Source organism: Ictalurus punctatus, chromosome 16 (genome assembly GCF_001660625.3).
Source record: "Ictalurus punctatus breed USDA103 chromosome 16, Coco_2.0, whole genome shotgun sequence".
In the NCBI taxonomy this organism is placed as follows: domain Eukaryota; kingdom Metazoa; phylum Chordata; class Actinopteri; order Siluriformes; family Ictaluridae; genus Ictalurus; species Ictalurus punctatus.
The window spans coordinates 15,346,183-15,360,480 of record NC_030431.2 but is presented as its reverse complement, the minus strand read 5'-3'; the positions used below and the strand labels follow the sequence as shown (position 1 = coordinate 15,360,480).

General features: G+C 41.8%; 1 protein-coding gene across 24 annotated transcripts in view; it reads left to right on the top strand.

Annotated features, from left to right (window-relative positions):
• The window catches only part of dlg2 (discs, large homolog 2 (Drosophila)), a 284,477-nt gene that overhangs the window by 35,932 nt on the left and 234,247 nt on the right, over window positions 1-14,298 (top strand). For 23 of the 24 annotated variants that reach the window (XM_053686874.1, XM_047161111.2, XM_047161112.2 and 20 more), the window contains one exon: window positions 3,585-3,641. In XM_053686874.1, coding sequence (XP_053542849.1) covers window positions 3,585-3,641 — 57 coding nt within the window. Of the gene's footprint in view, window positions 1-3,584; window positions 3,642-13,445; window positions 13,715-14,298 lie in introns of those variants that run through there. The other variant, XM_047161125.2, reaches the window with a different exon arrangement.

The following is a 14,298-nucleotide window of genomic DNA, read 5'->3' as shown; positions in this document are numbered from 1 at the left end:
GGGCTAATAGTAATAACAGGCCTGTGAAAGGACAGCCGTGACTTGATTCGGTTCATCCACGTATTTCCTTCTGAAACAGGAAGTCAGAGGGACGACATGTTGAAGTGCTTGACTGATTTACACAGCAGCCAATAATGTTCGAGATACGCCAAACTTGAGGAGTAGCTAAATATTGAGAACAGCAAAGTATAAAATTTAAAGACGAATGCATCCCAAACATTTTTTGTGGTATTTTCTTCCTAGATATACTGTCATATTGGTATCCATAACATAAATTTTGATTTCTGGGGCTTTTTAACTCTTAAGTGTCCTTACTGTAAGTCCTGTCTAAACAATAGCTGAAAGTTTTTCATGTAGCTGATTGCAAATGAATTTAAGACGAGTATCAGCAATGCTGTTTCCACTAGGGGGGGTTAGTGCTGTGTAAGCACACACACTTCCCTCATGCACTCCATCCTTCTGTGAGGACGGTCCAGTGTATTCCATTACATCTCAGTCACTGTACTTTTAAATTATTGCACACAATAGACTTAGGTAAACTATTTCATGAATATTTACACCTGAAATGTGGCATTTGTGCTGCTTAATAAAGCATGGCATTTAATCTGAACTTGATGCTGTGTTAACAAAACAGCATTAGCCTGGTTTTATTTTTTCTCATTAAGCTTTGTGTTCAGTGGTCAGCCTCCCTGTGTGCTCTGTGTTAACTAGGCCATGCAGGCTTGGTTAAAACGCAGCAAACAAACGTTTCAGCCGAGGATCGGTCATGGTCGAGCTGATTGTTGGTGTGGAACGGGGTCACCTGGGCAGGGACCGACATCAGAAAGCCTTATTATTCTCTCTTTACCCTACGTCTTCCCTTTTCTGACCCCAGGATCAGAGGAGACAGGTCGCCTGAACCTCAGTAGTTGTGTGTGTGTGTGTGTCTGTGACTGTGCTATATTGATTTAAAATCAGTGGATCATGTTATGCAAGAAGTGTGTGTGTGTGTGTGTGTGTGTTGGGGTAAGGGTGGTAAGAAGTGTATATTATGTATTATGCATGATGTTTATGAGTACTAATATTTCATATTCCGATTTCTCAGAACTGCAGTCATTTCCAGTCATTTCTTGGATTGTGTGCGTATTTTACAACAAACCTAGGCACTTTCACTGCAGTATTTTATTCAGCCATACAGTGTTTTAGGAAGGGAAGAGAAGAAGTGTCAGTCACTGTTCTTGTTATCTCAAATACGCAATAATAAGAGACATGAACCTACGATTCCGCTTTTCTAACTCATTTCAATGATTCTTTGGAAATATATTCAGTGTAGCCGGTTGGTACTGAATTGAATCTAATGTAGTGAGTAGCATAAAGAAATGAGATGTATTAATAGGAGCTGGGAGTTGGGAATAATTGGAAAGGCCAATGTATATTTCTCCAAGAATGCACTTTGCTGAAAGCATATCTTTTCCAAAGGTTTGTTCAGTCATTTAGAGCCAAGATCAAGTCTCTATAGCATCATGGTAAATAAAATGCTAAATGGCGCACTTATACAGCGCTTTTATCCAAAGCGCTTTACACTGTGTCTCATTCACCCATTCACACATACTCACACACCAATGGTAGCAGAGCTGCCATGCAAAGCACTAACTTGCCATCGGGAGCAACTTGGGGTTCAGTGTCTTGCCCAAGGACACTTCGGCATGTGGAGTCACGCGGGCCGGGAATCGAACTGCCAACCCTACGATTAGTGGACAACCTGCTCTACCGCCTGAGACACAGCCCCCCCATCATATACAGTACATCTGTTGTACAAATGCCAGGGGCGTAACTGGACATGTTCTCGTTGACAGGGTCATGTACTTCCCATCTTGATTCAAGAATTCCAGAAAATTTTGAGGAAATATAATAAGCAAGAGTGACTTCATTGGATTTTATGCAAATAAAGAACGTCACGCCTGGGTCTACAACTTTGGGAGATTCCCATGATTCCCACTCCTCAATCGCCAGTCAAGCACCTATTCCCATTTGCAATCACCTGATTACTAACGGAACCCACCTTTTCGCAATTCCTTTGTCTTTAGTAATGCTTTATCATAGTCAGGGTCTCGGTGGATCCAGAAGCCTGTCCTGCGAACACGCAAGGCAAGAATATACACCATTACTGGACACAATACACACACATTCTCACTCTCATTCACATATACAGGCAATTTAGTGCAGCCAGTTCACTGACCAGCATGTTTTTGGACAGTGGGAGAAAACAGCAAAACCTTGAGGAAACCCACGCAAACACAGGGAGAACAAGTGATAATGATAATGGTAATGAGTCTTTATTGTTCACATATACATTACAGCACAGTGAAATTCTTTTCTTTGCATACCCCAGCATGGTAGGAAGTTGGGGTCAGAGCACAGGATTAGCTATGATACAGCGCCCCTGGACTGGTCTGTATTAGGTTCCATCTATCTTGCCTCAACTCAGATCAGTTTCACAGTCCTTGCTGATCATCCCCACAACATGATGCTCCCATCACCATGCTTCATTGTGAGGATGGTGTTCTCAGCGTTGGGTTTTCACCAAACCATACCATAATTCTTAGTGCTAAGTACCAACAAACTCTGGGGCCTTCCATGAACCTGTGTATTTATAGTGAGGTTTCAATTCTGTACATTTCTGTACATTTAATACCAATTATGTCAATTTCAGTTCCAAGTAACACTACAAAATGGAAAAATAATGATAATGAGTCACATATACATTACAGCAAAATTCTTTTCTTTGCATACCCCAGCATATTAGGAATTTGAATGCAGTGTTAGCTATGATACAGCACCCCTGGAGCAGAGAGGGTTAAGGGCCTTGCTCAAGGGCCCAACAGTGGCAGCTTGGCAGTGCTGGGGCTTGAACCCCCGACCTTCCGATCAGTAACTCAGAGCCTTAACTAAGCCACCACTGCCTGACCAAAGTGAACACAGTAACCTGAGTTGAGGATTGAACTGGGCACTCTGGAGCTTTGAATCGGCAACATGCTCTAAAATCTATAAAAGAATAGTATGTTTCAATTGGACAGTGAAAGTGTTTTATTTTTATTTTTATATATACAGTTAAAAACAGGATTTTTGAGATTGAATATATTTGTACAAAAATGAAAAAAGAAATGGACACCAAAATGGACCTGTTTTTGAAACAATTCCCAAATGAGGCTTTAAGTAATTGTCTGTGACACCATCACAGGAAAACAACACAATCATCGATACAGAACCTTAATACCTTATACCAAGGGTACTCAAATATAAAAATTCCACAAAACTGAAGGTCCATAGAGGACAAATAAGAGAGTTTTTTTTCCCACTCTGAAATTCTGTACTTAATAAAAATGCGTTTAGGACACGGACACGCGCTAGGGTCCGCTTATTGAGTATCACTGCCTTATTCTCCACAAAGTTGTGTATAATCATGTATGTGAGAGTAGAGACCTGCTGCTCTAAGAATAGTTTTGTAAATATACAAACAAAAGCAAAAAAAGGGTAATAAGGTTGTTGGGGGAAAAAAAAGAAGATATTTTTGTGAATGTGTGTGTGTATTTCTGTATGTGCAGGTGATAGAGAAAAGCCATGCGGAGGAGCCTGTAGCTGACAGCAACGCGAGTGCGGAGGTGAGTCTTACCCTGGGGTCAATTAAAGCACTACACACTCATTACACTCTTACCACGTTCCTGGGGAGTTAATACAGACACAAACACTCACTTCCCCTTACACACTTAACACCATCGATGCTTACCAGCTCAGTACACTGTATATATAAATACATCCATGCAGTAACTGGCGAGTGTGTTAAACGCTTGTCACCTTCCTGTTTAGTGCAGAAAGCAGCAGATTGTAAGCCTGTAGTGTTTACAGCGGGAAAAGCCTCTGTGCTGCAGCCAGAAATCTTCCTCCCAGATGCTGCATTTTCTTTTCATTTCTCTTCCTGTTAATGAGGGTATGATGTAACCACTCTGCTTGGACTGTTGAGGCATTAAACACCAGGTTTTGTTCTCGACATCACACTACACACACGCACCATTTGCCGATGATGGTTAGGGTGTTGTGTCTGGGCCTGTGACAGCCCACATTGAACTCATTTACATATAACTTCATGGACAATCAGTAAGGTGTGAAGTCTAGGGTACTTCAAAATGGGGCGTTAATAACATTTGCCTATATGCAAACTGTATCCAAGAGTTACAGTGCTTTTAACTTTTTATTTCTTTCTTTCTTTATTTATTTATTTATTTATACATGTTGTAGTGTTATAACTTGGAACTGAAATCGACATAATTGGTATTAAATGTTAAGGATTTGTACAGAATTGAAACCTCACTATAAATGCACCAGATCCTGGAAGGCCCCAGAGTTTGTTGGTATTTGGTGCTAAGACATTTGGTATGGTTTGGTGAAAACCCAACGCTGAGAGCACAATCCTCACAGTGAAGCATGGTGATGGGAGCATCATGTTGTGGGGATGATCAGCAGGGACTGTGAAAGTGATCTGAGTTGAGGGCAAGATGGATGGAACCAAATACAGGGCAGTCCTAGATTAAAAACCTGTTCCAGTCTGAATGAAACTTAAGACTTGGGTGGATTAATTTCCAACAGGACAGTGACCCTAACACACTGCCAAATATATGCTGGAGTGGTTTGAATCCAAGTTACCGGTTGTGTTAGAATAGCCCAGTCACTGCTCTTAACACGATTGAGAATCTAGAGCAAGACTTGAAAACTGCACCAACTATCAAGATGGCCAAATGAAGAGATCTAAGGTAGTTGAATGGTGGCAGGATCTTCCATCAGAGACGCTGCTCAACTGGCTGTGTTTCAGTTGGAACGCTGACTGAAGTGGGATTTGCATTTACAACTATGGGAAAGGAATCAGTTAAAAGGGTTGGAAATTGGAGATGAAAGCGCATATTCTATGACTGTGATGTTCGTGCATTGTTGCAATATGCAAAGAAAACAGAAAAGCAAAAGTTCTTGAGTTGACTGGCAATGCAGGACAATCCAACTGTCAACATGAGCAGTATGGTGGCTCAACACCTTAAGAGCCTTTCACACCGAGCGCGATTAAGCGACGCGAATGTACGACGCGATGACGCTCTCGAATAGAAACAATAGCGCTATTCACACCGGGCGCGATCAATCGCGCTGCGACAAAGCGTGATTCTTCTGCAATGATACGGGCCGTCTAATTAGATTTGAGCTTTAGATCACGTACCCAGAGTCGCTGGTGTTGCACAAAAGGGCGAGATTGGTGGCGCTATAGCACAGAAAGCTGTTTTGAAAACCAGTGTAAACGCCCGAAGAAGAATTTTCCGGAAGAGAGAAGAGAACGGATGTTGGGTTCTTGTTATCACTGGTGTCTGAGAACGGAGAACATTTTGATAAAAGTCACAGCGAAATCCATTTTCAAATCCGATTTCTCTCTTTTTCTGTGCTTCTTGACATTTTGTGTGCCTTGTGGTGCTACACGCCAACATTTAAGTGATTCTTCTTCTCTGGTCAAAGACGATAGGCTTATCAGCTGAATAGTGGGTTGCGCCACCTAGTGTGCAGGCGGAAAACGCATTCTCGGATAGCGCCACCTATCCTGCAGGCGTGAATTAGCCGAAGGCGATTAATCGTTTTGCGTTCGGTATGAAAGGGCCTTTACTAAGACACCTTATGTTGGTTTTTCCATTAATCTGTTACTGTAGTTAATAGTATCAATCCTGAGATTCACATGTTCTCCTTATGTTCATGTGGGGGTTGTCCGAGTTCTCTAGCTTCCTCAAACCTCTCAGAAATGCTGCGAGGTGGATTTGCTACCTTCATTTGCTCCTGTGTGTTAATGTGTGTGTGTGAATGGTGCCCAGCGATGGACTGTCATCCCATCTAGGGTGTATTCCCAGACCTCACAGACAGTAGGGACTATAAGCAGCAGCTGCGAATGGAACGGTTACGGCGACCGGAAGTAAGCTGTTACACCGGCGTAGCCAAGAACGTAAAAATCACTATGTATACATAAACAAGATGGTGCAACGCAGCATTCAGTCATTTATTGGAATGCAAAAAAAAAAAAAAAATTATACACAGTATAAGTCAGTATGTTTACATGGACAACAATAATCCGATATTAACCCGATTAAGATGATACTCTGATTAAGAAACTACCATGTAAACAGCGATTATTGATGACCTTAATCCGACTAAAGTCATACTCGGAGTAAACACAAATCGAATTAAGACGTGTGGAGTATTCCTGTTTTAGTTGCATTATCGAAGTGCATTAGTGACTACATTTACATGGACAGCAGTAATCTAATTATTGACCTTATATGAATAAGACAATATTCTGATTAAGGTGTTTACATGAGTCGCTTTTAGAATACTCCTTTCATGTTCCCGTTTTAAATGTTATAGAACATAGAGCGATTAATGGCACACGTCATTATGTCACCGCGCCACACCGTCCGACGTCCCTCCAGAATGTATCGACATACAGTTGGTCTTCGCTATGGTACCGTATACAGTTCTGGGTGTTTCATTTTTAACTTTAAGAAAGCTTCGAGTGCAGTTAACTATTTGTCACGCTATACGTGCAAATAGATGACTGATTGAAGCCGTGGGCTGCGTCCCAAACCGCGTACTTACTTCGTCTATATATAGTATTTCACATACTATATAGCAGGCAAGTATGCGGTTTCGGACGCAGCCGTGCTCTCGGCACGATGTTTGCCGTCAAACGGTTGAGCACTGCCGTGTGTGTACGTGTCCTGTCACAAAATGCGGTGAAAACTCCCACACGACGTTAATAGTGTGATTAAGGTGTGTACGTCTCTGAAAAGCGACTAAATTAGGAATACTCCACATGTCATAATCCGATTTGTGTTTGCTTCGTGTATGACTTTAGTCGGATTAAGGTCATCAATAATCACTGTTATACATAATCACTGTTAAACATGCTAGTTTCCTAATCAGAGTATCGTCTTAATCGGGTTAATATCGGATTATTGTTGTCCATGTAAACGTACTGACTGATGGAATAAAAACAGCTCGTAATGGACCGCGACTTTTGGACTATATAATTATGTCTCTCTTTCTATGTCCTTCTTTTTCCATCTCTCTTTCTTTCACACATGTGCACACGTTCACGTTCACTCTGTTAATTACTGCACGCTAAACAGCATGTCATCAGCAGTCAGGCCTGTGGAGTGCGCAGAGGCACAAAACCAGCGCTCCAGATTCAGAGGTGCATTTGTCTCATTTAAAAATGTGCCTCTGCATTAACAGTTAGTTGTTGCAGGTGTGTGCAGAACATGTTTTGCACTAATGAGTAACGAATGCTTTAATTGCCGGTACATGACACACAGAGACACATTATATCTGATGCTAACTTTTTTTTTGGTGCAAAAAAAAGGTGCGATTGAAGGTTTTACACGCAAACGATGATGAATGCAGCAGTTACTGAATCATAATACAACATGTTAATGTGGAAATCTACTGAGTAATAGATGGGCATTGCACACAGAGAGAGAAAGAGATAGAGAGAGTGTTATAATGATAATTAGTCAACTGATGCTCTGCGTGAATCCTAAGCCTTATGACTGTCTGAGGTATGTGTGTATTCTTACATGTACATTCACATGTGCTTGTTTTGTGTGTGTGTGTGTGTGCGTGTGTGTGTGTGTGTGCAAGTGTGGGGTTGGCATTTGGATTCTTTTCTGCAGTTTGACTCCTGACTGGGAGGCGTGAGGATCTGCAGTAATTGCCACCTCTCGCCCACACAGACAGCTCTGATGCTTACACTGCTCACACTGCAGCAAACACAGACACACATGCACAGACACACACAATCACACAGCAACTCCTTATGAAGGCACTGCAGAGGGCAGCTGCATTAAAATGCAGCAGCGCTGTTCTCTACCTGCAGGTGGGAGGTTTCAGGCGACTCTGCTTGGTGCTTTTAAAACTGTGAATGTGTATAAAGCTGGCGGTGCAGCTATTCCCAGGAGCACTGAAACATGTGTGCGTAAAGGAACCGAGTGGTACTGACTTTAAAATGTGTGCAAAGACTAAAGAAATGGTAGTTTCTTGGTTCAGTTCTAGGTTGATCTGGATTTAATTGCCAAACTGATGAATTATCTTTGGTGTGGTATATTCGTTTCCCCCCTGAATTCAGTGTATAGTGGCCAAAAAAAGAGTAAGAGTTCATGCTTTCATTCTTTCATTAAGGACTTGACAGATTACATCATTATACACTGAAGGCCAGTTGACATTGGATGTGTTTCTGGAGCAATCTCATATGTCTTGCTATGCTCATCTGCACCCATAAGAAGCATAAACTCCACACAGAGGCATTCAAATAAATTATAAACAATTACAGTCCCCTCCGAAACTAATTAAATTGTTTTTGCTGTAGACTGAAGACATCTTGGTTTGAGATCAAAAGATGAATATGAGAAGAGAGTTTAGAATTTCAGCTTTCATTTCCTGATATTTATATGTAGATGCGTTAAACGACATGGAACATAGCACATTTTGTATCAGACCGCCTAATTTGTAGGCGTCTTTATACACATTTGTAGGTGAACCTGAAGGCTAAAACCAAGAGTAGCTCTGAAAATCTACTCTTGGTTTTAGCCTTCAGGTTCACCTGTGAAAACTGCATTTGTTGTTACAAAGGATAAACCAACATGGAGATCAGAGAGCTGTCTATGGGAGAAAAGCAAGCCATTTTGAATCTGAGAAAAGAGGAAAACTCAATCAGAGGCATTGCACAAACAATGGGCATAGCCAATGCAACAATTTGGAATGTTCGGAAAGAGAAAGAAACCACTGGTGTAATGAGCAACAGACACTAAATGGGTCGGCCAAGGAAAATAACAACAGCTGATGGCAGAAAAACTGTGAGAGCTGTGAAGAAAAACCCAAACACAACAGTTGGTGACATCACCAACAACCTCCACAGGGCAGGGTTGAAGATATCACAATCCAGCATTCGAATGAGGAATATAGTGGTCATACCACAAGATGCACACCACTCATCAGCAGTAAGAAACAGAAGGCCAGATTGGAATTCACAAAGAAATACAGAGATTATCCACAAAAGTTCTGGAACCAAGATTAATTTCTACCAAAGTGTTGGAAAGGCCAAGTGAGGGAGAAGGAAAGGATCTACTCCTGATCCAAAACATACAAGCTGATCTGTGAAACATGGTGATGGTTGTGTCATGGTTTGGGCTTTCATGGCTGCTTCAGGAACAGGATCACTAATCTTTATTGATGATTTAACTCATGATGGTGGCAGCAGAATGAAGTCAGAAGTTTACACGAACAGTTTGTCTGGCAATTTACACAAAAACGCATCCCAGTTAATCACAGGAACTTCATCATGCAGCAATACAATGATCCAAAACACACTGCCAACTCAACAAAGGACTTCATCAGGAGGAAAAGAGGAAGGATTTAGACTGGCCAAGTCAATCACTAGACCTTAACCCAACTGAGCAGCATTTCACATCCTGAAGAGGAGACTGAAGGGAGAAAAACCCCGAAACAAACAACGACTGAAAGGGGCTGCAGTAAAAGCCTGGAAAAGCATCACACAAGAAGAAACCAACAATTTGGTGACGTCGGTGAGTCGCAGGCTTGATGCAGTTATTGCAAGCAAGAGTAGTTCTAACATGAAAGGTTCTATGTTTTATCTTGTTTAACACATCTAGATGTAATTACCAGGAAATAAAAACTGAAATCCCAAAACTCTCATCTCATATCCATCCTTTAATCTAAAACCTAAATGTCTTTAGTCTGTAGCGAATGAACTGGCCTTGCCGTTCCAATAATTTAGGATATTCTTCCAGTATATTCTATACACTGTGAACTTTATTTCAAGTAATAATCTATGACAATATCTCCTGAAGTTGCATGGTGCTTATATGCTAAACCAGAAAAAGTCACATATATAGTTTATCTACTATTCTACTCATGTTTTATTTAAAAAAAAAAAAAATCCATGATGTCATTACAGTCAGCCCAATTTCAGCTGTTTGTGATCATATTGTCAAGACTCCCTATGATACAAACTACCCACTGACTTGAAAAACACAAAAATGCTGAAGTATAAATAGTGCTTCCCGTCAACATGCACCCTTTGCCTTTAGTTGTCGTTAATATTAATTGTTGTTTTTATTTACACTGATATATTAACTTGGTTGCTCTGGTATCCATCCTGATACCATATAAATAAATTATATTTATACGTTTATATTTACAAAATAAATGTCGAAATGAATTTGCTATACCTTATGGTGTTTTGGTGCATAGCTAGTGTACGCAGTACATGATCGGTATTAATACAGTGACCTATCCAGGGAATTCAATGATTTCCTGTAAACTCAAGACAACACAACAAAATGGCTGCTTCGCAATTAGTGCACTATATGGTAAATATGAAACGAATATGGAAATACATTATCTGATATTAGCAAGGATGGTATATGAAAACTTATCTATACGCAAAACAATAGCGCGAGCAATTTCTCTTCACAGACGTATTTATATGGCAGTTTGGTAGAAGGAAAAATGTCAACATTGACACATTAGGTCTTACAATTTACCAAAAAGTTTCATGAGAAAATCATAAGAAAAATATACAGAATGGTGTGAAGACATGATGCTGGGGCTGATTTCTTTCTAACCCAGACTGTAGATTATCATTGACACCATGTCAGGTGATTACACACCTAGATTTGATCTTTGTTGGGGCTAATATGTGTGTGTATGTGTGTGTGTGTGTGATAGTTTGCTCCACATCATTCATATTATGCCATTGATGAGAGCTTGTGATATAACGCATTGCTCAACCCTAATAGCTATCGATAAATATTTGATTTTAGCCTTCCTATCTAACAGCAAGACCAACTATCACTGATTAAAATGCAATGTCAATGAGCTATAACATTTATAATCTCCATTATTGGGGGCATGGTGGCTTATTGGTTAGAACGATTGCCTCACACCTAAATCCCGCCTCCTACCTGTGTGCGCGGAGCTTGCATGTTTTCCTCGTGCCTCGGGGGTTTCCTCTGGGCACTCTAGTCCAAATCCCCCTCCCCCCATTCCAAAACACGTGTTGGATGTCTGACAGGCATTTCCAGATTGTCAGTAGTGTGTGAATGTGTGCGCTATTGTGCCCTGCGATGGATTGGCACCCCGTCCAGGGTGTCCCCCGCCGAGCTCCCTGGAATAGGCTCCAGCCTCTCCTGCTGCCCTGAAAATGGATTCATCTTCAAAACTAGGTGTGTGTGTGTGTGTGTGTGTGTGTGGTGTCTGTATCACATCTGAGTCGGCTTCTGTGATTCCTCACTTAAAAATATCACACAAGAATATGCTAACATATTTTTCCCCCCAACATAAATGGCAGATGTTCCAATCGACATCTGGGACGACTGACAATTGTGCAGACGTTTTGAACTCTCCGAAATCAGCTGACACCCGGGAAGCCCCGCCTACTTTTTCCCCCCTTGCGTTAAATAACCCCTCGTCTCCTCTGGATTTTCCCACCTGAAAGACGTGCTGCCGCAGCGCCCTCGCCTTCAATCATGGTAAATGTTTAGGATTTTGATGTTTTGAGTTCATTATTGTAATGAAATATAGTCTATCAACGTGGTATAAAAATCTATCAATGTCTTTGAGTGTATCGATATTGGGTTGAACCACCAAAAAAAGTGCCCGGTGGTTACTGTAAAACCCTGCACATACAGTGCGTGCACTACATTTGTGAAAGTACTACATCAATAAAGTAATGAGTTTTTACACCCTTATCCACCCCAGCCTGGACTAAGCATTGTTCCTCTTCATGGTTGGCAGGTCTGTACTTGTGACGGTGAAAATAAGGTCTGCTTTCTCTATCTTGTCTGCCCCATTTGCTAACGATCCCACTGAGGTTATGGCAAAGTGTCACGTGAATGAAGTTAAAGTGCTCTATCTCCATGAAGTGATCGCTTATAGTGGGTCAGACCTGTGTGCTGAACAGCTTAGTGTGCACGCATGCCTGTGGGACACATTTGTGTGTGTGTGTGTGTGTGGTGATTCCACAGGACATGATCCAGGAATGAAAGTTGGGATCAAGTTTCAGTTTTTTTGACTGGCTTCACACACTGGATCCAAACAGCAAGACGTACAGGAAGATGTACAGAAGAAACTGTAGGCAAGAGCTAAGATGCTTCATTTACATATCGTCTACTGGAATGCGTGGGAAATAATCATTTTAAACATACACACCTCGGAACAGAATTGTGCGCGTACAGAATTGTTTTTTTGTTTTCGCGTCTCGAATCAGAATCGAATTGAAATGCGATGTGCCTAGTGATTCATACCCCTGAATAGCTTACTACAGGATATAGCAGCATTTTACTCGTCCTCCTTTAGCACTGTCCTCACTGCTGACATCATATCTAGAGTAGATGCGATATCTCGCACTGTCCGAGAACCCAGGCCAGGATCCTGTAGTGTATCCCAGTGTATTTCCATCTCCGTCTTTGTGTGTCGGTTTGTCCATTGTGTTGTGGTTGGCAAGTAGCAACCCCTGTGTGAATAAGCACCACTGACTCCGCACCTCTCAGTCGTTCGCTTCTGCGTGTTATCGTGATAAGATTAGCGGCGTTCTGAGTTCTTAATTTAGCTCCGGAGTGCGGCAGAGAGAGAACCGGATGCGGAATTAGCCCACATCTGTATGATTCATTCCTGAAGCCTTAGAGAACGTCACAAATCCCAGCATTTTGTGTGTGACTGTATAAATGTGCGCTCTCTCTCTCTCTCTCTCTCTCTCTCTCTCTCTCTCTCTCTCTCTCTCTCTCTCTCTTACACACACACACTACTAAAAGTTTAAATCACTACTAAATCTTTAACTGCAAAACCATTGCTGACAGCTCATAAAAAATCCATTCCTTCCACATTTGACTCATTTGTCTTGCTGCATTGGATCCCGTCCTCTTGCCTTTGCTTCAGTAGACAATTCAAGTCATTTCAAATGCTCAGTTTTAAATGCTCACGTGCTTAAAAATACAAAGTCTTTTGATATTCAAGGTCAACAACTGGCCATTAAGTCTGTGGAAACTGTTTTCACTGTAGCGATTCTTCGATTTCCCGGCATTTGATTTGAGCTAAAGCCGTGTAGCTCGGCGTCACTTTAGAAAAGGGGGACGAATCCTAACGTGTGGTGACGGAAAGCTCCAGGGTTCGACAACACGGCTGATTTGAGGTTCTGAGACTGTTTTCTCACGAGGCAGGCAGTCAGTACTGTGTGAGAGCTGATCTCTGCACTGATCTTGTGGAGGAGGGATTCTCTGTGCTCTCAGCAACAGCAGCCTCGTCTCTCTCTCTCTCTCTCTCTCTCTCACTCTCTCTCTATTTCTCGCTCCCTAACTCTGTGTCTGTGAAAGGCAGCCGTGCCGTGTGGCTGTGGCCAGCCCGCGCTGCGCCGTGCGCTCCTGCTAGCATCATGTGTGCAGCTGCTGCTGTTGCACTTAGCTGTGTAGAGAAGAGCTCCATTCTGTATATGCTAGCTCTGCCTGTGCCTTAGTCTTTCTCTCCTCTTCTTTTTTTAAAAAAAATTATTCTCTCCATTCTTGCCGAATTAGTGGCAATGAATTGGCGTCTTGGCTGAGCTATCGGGCTCACGATGGATTGTCTGTGTATTGTCACAACTAAGGTAAGGAAGAAGAGGCACAAGAGTGTGGTGATGAGAGTGAGTGACAGTGATGCAGAGAGAGAGAGAGAGAGAGAGAGAGAGAGAATGCTCTTTGTGATCTAGTGTATTTATATGTGCAGAATATTGCTATGGAGAAATTAAATGATGTTTTTGTGAATGTATTATTTTTCTCTGCTTGTGAAGTCACCTGTTCACCTCTGAAGCTCTTTTTCCACTGTGTGTGTGTGTGTGTGTGTGTGTGTGTGCGTGTGTGTGTGCGTGTGCCTGGGTTCTGCCTCGTCTCTGTGGAGGCGTGATAGGAGGAGCTTGTGGAGAACTTCAGTGTTTTTTTTTCCCCCTGCTCGATGCTTTTCTTAGTCTCAGATTGTGTATTATACATAGCTCCGGATATTTGAGTGTGTTCATATGTGCAGGTGGCTTTATTTTATTCAAATTTTATTATACTGTTTGAAAAATGCTGTGGAAAGGCTGGGTAAGAGCACTGTAAGCAGTGGCACCATCTAGTTACGTATAATAACCGACTCCATTAAAATAAAATCTGATATCTTCCTCAGGCCAGAACGAGTGGCATGAATGTAATGACC